We start from the raw sequence: 9,172 nt of genomic DNA on the forward strand, positions 1-9,172 counted from the left end.
TTACCATGGGTACAGGTTGGGGACTGAGAGACTCGTGTTTTACAGTAACCCTTAGAAACAACAGTCAAAATTGTTTCCTTGGTATAGCCATTAATTTCTACTTTCTATTGTCTTGACCTTTAAGGCATAGGACTGTTATAACCTGATTAAACCTTTGTACAATCCTGCCTATAAACCTCTAGACAATCCTGCATATAAACCTCTAAACATAGATGGTACCAAGTAGTGCTATGACCAATCGCACACCCCAATAAATGCTCTCTGACTTTGGCACTTGTGGTCCAATGCACAAAAGTTATTATTCAAGAAATGTATAGATAATTACATGCTGTGATCTAAATACAATAAGCGCATATAAATTTATACAATGACTAGGTACAGTTGATATACATATGCATAAAACAATGATTAAACTTCAAAATACAACCATACAATGAGAGAGAGAGAGATGTCTGCTGAGGGCACATGTCCAAGATGGCTGGTGAGGTGTGTGTGTGTGTGGGGGGGTTGTGTATGTGGGGGGTTGGGAATGACACATGCCCTATTGTCCAAACTGCATGGTCTCTAGACAAACTCCATTTTGAAAACTCACATAATACACTCCATTTTGAAAGTAAGAAAACTCACATTATGTTGTAACTCTGTAAATCATATATCCATTAATGATCATAATTATAATAACTACAACAACCTATTTGTACTATACAACAACAGACTGAGTAAAATTGTAACTATAATCACAAGACTATTAATTCAGAACTTCCATGAATCAAGCATATGTTTCAATGGGGGGGAGCGGAGTATCACATGTAATGCCATTGTCTAACCCACTTGCTGGTAACCATCTTTAACATAAACTGCAGTCTCTATCGTACACACGGTTATTACTTATACCATTCAAAACTGTTATTAATTAAACTTCCATGATATAACACTGATACCAGCCTAGGATTACATTCATGATACTATACAAACTTATTCAGATAGTAATTATCATATAGTAGCCAAAATACCAGTACTCACAGTACACAATTCTATCATAACACTGAAATAACACCAAACCTATGCCAGTCTTATAGCCATGATCACACTACTAGTAATTCACCATTCCAATGAATCAAGTACTTGTTTCAAGGCCCTAACACAGCGCACCAGTGAATCTCAAACAATTATATCAACCAGCACCAATCATTACAAATACCATAGTTCTGTTTCACATACTACAAAAACTCCATAATCAATCCCTTTCCTGCATGCTGATAATACAACCAGTATAAACAGACAATTGTACACTGCAGCATGGATGATAATCTTACAGGCTAGATCACACTATATCATCCACTGTATGCTAACACAGACTTATGAATTCATTTAACTACAAACTTGTTACATACAATCTTTATAAATTGCATTACAGATTAACACGCAACTATCTACAGAGACCCAAATAGACTAACTACTGTACAGTTTAACAACAATATTCCATGAGTACAAAGTCCCATTTTTGGTTGTCTTGTGAGAGGAAGACCTCTCTCTTCCAGTTCCCTGCTCCAAGTGTGTCTGCTAGCATGTGTGTTCTCAGCCTGTTTTCTCTGAGAAGTGTCCCCAGTGTGAATTCCATACTCCTCCCCTCACCTGTGAGGCTGTTTCCATTAAAGGGCATCCCAAACCTCCACCTTGAAACTCCTGTCCCAACAGTGTGAGAGCAGGCCACTGGTATAAAATGCTAATTAGATTGTAGTTTCTGACTCTCTGGCTGGAATATGGGAATTACACACATATATATATATATATATATATATATATATATATATATATATATATATATATATTTGGTTCTGAGTGTATGAGGATTTTTTTAAATTATATATTGTTCTTAACATATTCTTTATTATATGGTGATATTGATATACCCTCTGTACAAAATACAAACAGGCAAACACAATCTCATTGGAGTAGCATTCAACAGTTTCTTGGTCTTGGACTTCTGTTGATGCTTGGTTTTCCCACTCTTGGTATGCTAATCTAAAGGGAAATACTAACATACATAGTACATTTCTATCACCTAATATCTTCATATTCCATAACTTGCAGACACATGTTGCGATCTTCTCACTGATGATCCTGGAATTCTGTTGAGACACCTTGGATCAGTACAACACCAAACACGGTCTGCTTACCATGTACTAAACCTTAGATATCAAATAACCTTTAATTCACAACATTAATAATTACTGAATAAACCTTGAGTATTACACTTTAACACTAGTGAACCTTTTATGTAAGTGTGCAGTGTGTAAGTATTGGGGAATAGGGAAAAGACGCTAGTTAGTGCTGTGCGACTATGTTTTGTGGAGTACATTATGGTATGTTATGCAGGGATAATCATTTTATATGTTTTAGTGACTGTCTGTATTTACATGGCGAGGACTGTTAACTTCTTTCTATTGCGTGGGAATTGCACAACGCTAAATAATAGCATCGCCGTATGTACTTATAATGGTGAGCTTCACTAAAATGACACTGGGCGGCCAGTCGCAAAATGGCGTCTCATTGCCATTCGCAAAATGGCTTCGTGCAGATCTAATTTTAAACCGATCCTGTCTCAGCCAATTATCCGGCTTTGACAGGACAGTAAAAGAGTGAACTACTGGGCTGTAGATGGGAACTGAGAGGAATGTTAGAGGTGAGTGAAAACATGTAATTGGCAACATTTTAATTGACATTAATGAAGTTTGTTCTGTATTAATACATGGTGTTTGAAAACCAGGGAATGCCATCATTAATACATATACTAAACTATCTATGTATATTTGATTGATGTTATATATGATGAGGTGAAAGTTCAAGAATTTGAAATAAAGTGCAGATGTTATTAAATGATTGCAGCAGATAGTAGCATAAAGAGCAAAATTTAAAATAGCAGCAAAAGATTATAAGGTTCCTCAGTTGTTAAATCAATGTCGAAGAGTGACACTTTTTGCTTTGCTATTTGCCTTACCACGTGAGCACAACAGTCAGATGACCTTTAAGGGAGTGCCTGCATCCATGGAACTGTATATATATATATATATATTAGGTTTGAGCGGGTTCGGATTTACTCGGTTCTTATCACCACTTTACCGCAAGTTCGGATTAGTTCGGATTTATTTTATTGGTTATCCAAAACACGTGAGAGCTGATAGCCAACAAAATGCCATGCTGAGATCCGAGTAGAACTGAGTAAATCCAAACCCGCTCGTCCCTAATATATATATATATATATATATATATATATAAACATTTAATGAAATTATCATTTCATAAGAGGTACATCGGTACATCCACCATAGCAGTGATAAAATGGTGGCTGTTTATGGTGATGAAAGTCCATCATATGACACAGTTGTGAGGAGGAAAAGGAACTTTCAACCTGGACACATGTCCCTCTCAGATGAGCCTCGACCCAGGAGACCCTCAATCACGGATGATCTTGACATGTTGAAGTAAGTGGAGGGTCTTTTTCTTGAAGAAAGATGAATAACCATTGAAGTGATCATGAAAGAAGTTGGTCTTAGTTATGGAAGTGTGTCATCATGATTGAATTCCCCTTGCTAACCCCATTTCAGAAGAAAGCTCGATGTGCACTTTCACAGCAGATGACTCTGTTGGAGCAGGATGAAGAGAATTTCTTTGCACATCTCATGACTATTGATGAATGTTGGGTCTACCTGCATGATCTAGAGACCAAAGAAATGAGCAAGGAGTGGAAACACTCCCCTCTACCCTCCCTAAAAGGCTATGGTGCAGAAATCTACAGGGAAGGTCATGCTGTCCATGTTTTGGGACTGTCGTAGTGTAATCCTTACCAATTCCCTTCCGAAAGGTCAGACCATCACCAGTGTTTACTACTACACCCTTCTGCAGAAACTGCGAGATACTGTGAATGAAAAGCCCAGAAAATAATTACACTTGTTCTCCCTTTACCTTTATGGCAGGAAACATCCTGGTCAGATCAGAACACATTGCAGTATCTGGCACAATGAAACGATCTCTGAATACTGTAATTGCTGATTCTTCTATTTCTGGTCCATCATCAATTTAATAAAAATACAGTAAGTGGAACTTTGTAAAACTGGGTCACAGGAACTGCGGATGTGATATTATATAAATAACTTTGATGTTATATAAATAAAATATAATAATAATAATTTAAAAAAGGTGCTGTAGCCCATAGTAACCAAACATATTAATGAAGCCCTAAGTGTGGCGGGTAGGCAGTTTTTATTTTCTTTAAATGTTTTAAATATAGACAGCCATGATTGCTCAGTCCACTGGTCCCAAAATGGAACTGCAGCTGGGCAGGAATAGCACAGGCACTGTGCATGGGGTAACGGAAGCAAACACTGAAGTGATGGTTCAACACTGCACCACTTGAGGAGTCCAGTAACCAGCCACACACTGGAAACTGTGAAGAAAATAAGTCAAGGAGTGGAGCAGAGCTGATAAGAGCTGCAGAAAAGACAGAGGACCTCATTCAGAGTCGGTCGCAAGTGCTGAGCGCTCGCAAACAACTCAATGTTTTGGTCCTGTGCACGTGCAGCTGCCGCACTGCACGTGTGCAAGCCCCGGAGCGAGAGAGAAACTCTCTGACTCCAGAGCTCACTACAAAAGGGGCGGCTGTCGATGTTGATCGACAGCTCACCCCATTTTGTAGGCAGGGAGGGGGGGTAGTTACACAAATGGAGGCGTTCCTGATGGAACGGCCGCACTGACATCATCAGTGATGTCAGTGGGGAGTGTACTGCTCAATCAGAGTAGGAAGCTCCCTGGGGCTTGCGGTTGCCAGGACACAACCTTAGGGACTCGTCGCAAGCCCCATTGGTCTTGACGTTTGCGACCATCACCCTGGTCGGTCGCTAAGCTGTGGGTGGTAACCCACAGCTTAGCTTGTGACCAGGAGGCTGCACAAAAAAAAAAGTGCCCGCCCTCATTCAGAGAGAGCAATCCTTTCTTGCGACCGCCTCTGAATGAGGGCCAGAGTGTGTAGAGCATCCAGAAAGGTAGGTAGGGGTGTGTGTGTGTGTGTGTGTGTGTGTTTGTGTATTTGAAGGAGGGGTGCTCAGCATTGCTACCAGTGCATTAATGATCTTCTTTCCATGGGTGTATAGATCCACAGAGTCAGTGCTCAGGTCCATATTAATGAGTGAGACCTGGTCTCAGTCTGTCTGTATCCTCACACCCCAATTCCTGAGCTTTAAAACATTTTTTTTAAATAGAGCCTGTAGTAGCCTCTGTCTGACAGAACAATCCTGTTATCTCATGGCCTCTCTCCCTTATGTCAGTTTCCAAAAGTGCATCATCAGGTATCGATACCACCATCTCACCTGGTTCTGATACCTCACTATATGCATGCACAGGCTCTGGGGAAAGGGTGTGCAAACAACCCAACACTCCCTGGTCATAGGTCCCCCTGAGACATACACTATCTGTCCTAATCACACCCTAGCAACATACACTACCCACCCTACCCTATGTTACCAGTGACATACACTACCTACCCTACCCTATGGTAACAGTGACATACATTACCCACCCTACCCTATTATACCAGTGACATACACTACATACCCTATGGTACCAGTGATATACACTACATGCCCTAAACCACAGTTCTAGGGACATGCACTACACACCTGACCCCTTAGTTTCCAAGACATACAGTAACCCCCTGGCCCAGGAATGTACACTACCTACCCTATCCACTGGCCCCTTAGACATACAGTACACACACCCCGGCCCTCTGTAATACACTACTCTCCCAACCTCCAGGCTCTGAAACATATACTACTGACTCTAGCAGCCCCGGGCACATACACAACCTGCCCTACCATTGGCCACAGGGACATAAACTATCCGTTCTACCTCTCCCATACCAGGGTCAAACACTACTGCCCTATCACCCCCCTTTCTCCCAAACACCATCATGGATTCTCTCTTTATTTTATTTGCAGGTGGTCTTGTATATATTATATTTTATTTTATAAACACAATACATTTTGTTTGCTTGTTTGAGAATGTAATTAAATAAATGACTCCATAATGTCCTTCCTGTACACATGCTGCATCTCAGCCCCATGTGCTGGCTAGAGACACACTTCTGTACTGCAGGATGGGTGGCACCATAGCATGTGCCTTCTCCAGGCACTGCAGCTCCACACTGGCTCTGTGTACAGGGATAACTGAGTTGCTGTGTGTAATGGGAACAGGTGAAACTTTCCTGCTCACAGAGAGATGTCAGCTACAGACGTCTCTCCCACACGTGTTGCTTTGTCTCTCAGCTGGGAGAGCGCTCACCCACCAAACATTATACACAGCACAGAAATGGCAGCAGACTCAGGAATCATAGAAATCTCTTCCTTTTATTGAATCACAGAAAATGAAGGAATAATATCTAATGTATTGGGTACATAAATATATAACATATGGTCACACAGATGCTATTTTGTTATATTTGCTGTTTTGCCATCACAATGTCTCATGCATAGCATGTGTCTATTACTTTATTCACACAGTTGTGGAAAATTCATTAACTCTTGGATTGCCAGTAATTTAGTTCATCATCATAGATGAAGGCACCCAGGATTATGCCGGGAAACATACACCATGAAATCTGTATTAGTATGTGACCAATGCTGGGACTCACATTATCTATCTTTGCTGCTAACTCACTGTAACTATATAGAATGTTACATTTCTTCTTATCTGAATCTTCCCTGCAGGTCGTATTAAAGGAGAAACTTTGATTGACATCAGTGTTGGATCCATGGTTCATCATCTTTTTGTTATCAGTGAATTTTTTAAGGAGATCACTATACTAAAATTAAGAGAGTCCTGTATTATGGAACTCAACAAATGGGTGAATACCCGCACTGGGGCTTTTGATTGGACTCATGCATCTAAGATTGTTACTGAGCTGGGAGGCATCAGGTAAAATGTGATTCTAAAAATAAAAGAACATAAAGGATGAGTCACTTTAAAAATAAAATTACATCAAAAAGGGATGAAGTTAGCTTGCCGACACCCAGGATGCTGGCCGTTGAAATCCTGGCATCGGAAGCCCATTTTGGGACTAAAGATAGGCATTGAAATGCTGATGGCTTTAATTAGCCCCATGCTGAAATCGCGATGAGCCAACATCCGGAACAAAGATAAGAGGGGTTCCTTAGCTGTTAGCCGCGGGGTGGGAGGGGTAGGTTTAGGAAGCATAGCGGGGTTAGGGTTAGGCTTTGGGGGCTGGAGGTTAAGGTTACGCACCACTAGGGGGCAGTTAGGCTTAGGCATCACTAGGGGGGTTAGGGTTAGACACTAAGGGGGCACAGAGAGGTTTAGACATAAAGGGGGTAGGGTTAGGTTTAGGCACTTGCAGGAAAGGTTAGGGTACAAGAAGGTAGAGTTAGGGTTAGGCAAAAGAAGTGGAGAAGGTAAGTATACTTACCGGACCCCTGTTGGAATCTTCATACCGATTCAAAAACATGACTTAAAGAATAACTGTTTCAGTTTTGAATGGAGATCAGAGAATTAGGTTATAATAGTGAATATTTCCTAGTTGGAGGCTGCATTCCTCCAGATTCAGCAGTTCTAATTGTGTAAATAGTCGTCTAGTAATGAAAAAAATAATTAGGATACCTTACACATAAAGAGCACATAGTGTTACAAGTAAAGTGTTTATGCTCTTTGAGATGATTTTTTATTTTTACTTTTTTTGTGGCTAAGGTACAGTATAAAAAAACTGAAGTAAAGCAAACAGTTCTGCACTGTTCATTGAACACATGGACGTAACTACCATACTTTTAAGGGGTGCAGCTGCTATGGGGCCCAGAGCTGAGGGAGGCCCATCTTGCTTGTCAAAAGGGGCAGCACAGACAGTGTAATGGATAGCATTACTGCCTCACAGTACTGCGGTTGTGGGTTTGATTCCCACCATGACCCTAACTAAGTGGAGTTTGTATATTCTCCCTGTGTTTGCGTGGGTTTCCTCTGGGTGCTCCGGTTTCCTCCCACACTCCAAAAATATACTGATAGGTTAATTGGCTCCCAATTAACCTATCCCAATTGTGTGTGTGCTCATGTGATTTGGAACATTGGGGCAGGTACTGATGTGAATGGCCAACTATTCTCTGTAAAGCGCTGAGGAATATGTGTGCACTATATAAATAACTGGTAATAATAAAAAAAAAAAATTATTTGTTTTACACATTTATCACCATTGTGTGATTCAAAGGGGCCCTTACAAACTTTTGCTAAGGTGCCTTCAAATACTAAGTTACACCCCTGCTTGAACCTGCTGTATTATGTAATGTAGTGGGTTTTATTTTAGTGTGGAAGAACAAGATAAGGAAGAAAAGTTGAAGGAAACCATTAAACACATTGTGCAATTTGACTTCAGCAAAGAAAACCTCACGGATCCGGTGGTCTTACCACAAGCCGACTGTATACTCACAATGGATGTGGTTAGTCAGGACCAACAAGATTACATCAGAAACCTGAGGAAGATGTCAAAGATGCTTAAACCTGGGGGATACCTTATTGTACTTGGGTGTTTAAATACCACATATTACACAGCTGGTAATGATAGGCTGCATTATTTTGACTATGATGAAAGTTATGTAAGAAAGACCCTCACCGATGAAGGATTTGTAATTGATTCCTGTGAGTTACTTGATATAAAAGTAGAGAGTGATCTCATAGATTATAAGCAACTGATGGTCCTTACTGCTGTCAAAGGGAATACTTAGGATGTCTGAGTAGTGGACCATTGGCTGGATGGATGATTGCTTCAAAAACTTCTTATTAACTACTGATCTACCTTAGTTATTATTACCTTCTATAGCCCTCAGCCATTTACTAAATCTTACATACTGTACAGCTCTTATCATGTCACATAGATTAAGTTTACATAAAAAATGTTTTTCAGTGAACGTTACTTATGTTTCTAATAATCCAAAATCATAATACAAATTGCTATAATAGTTTGGGTTTTATTTTTATAGCAAAGAGTTGGGGCATATAATGGGGAGAGGTGCTTTTTCTATGAAAAAAAATAGGTGCTGCTACTATGATAAAAAGGTGCCTACACTCACCTAAACTTCTGAAGGTCCTGTGGCAAGATTAGTGTCTCTCTGATGTATAC

The 9,172-nt window shown here is 40.3% G+C and overlaps 1 protein-coding gene across 1 annotated transcript; it reads left to right on the plus strand.

Moving 5' to 3' along the window:
- The first annotated feature begins 3,575 nt into the window (after positions 1–3,575).
- Positions 3,576–8,777, plus strand: LOC148509666 (nicotinamide N-methyltransferase-like). Its single transcript, XM_088442938.1, has 3 exons — positions 3,576–3,804; positions 6,750–6,969; positions 8,360–8,777. The coding sequence occupies exons 1-3, from the start codon at positions 3,576–3,578 to the stop codon at positions 8,775–8,777; spliced, it is 867 nt and encodes a 288-aa protein (XP_088299064.1).
- Positions 8,778–9,172: the final 395 nt, after the last annotated feature.

Source organism: Taudactylus pleione, unplaced genomic scaffold (genome assembly GCF_031769625.1).
Source record: "Taudactylus pleione unplaced genomic scaffold, aTauple2 ptg000318l, whole genome shotgun sequence".
Classification (NCBI taxonomy): Eukaryota; Metazoa; Chordata; class Amphibia; order Anura; family Myobatrachidae; genus Taudactylus; species Taudactylus pleione.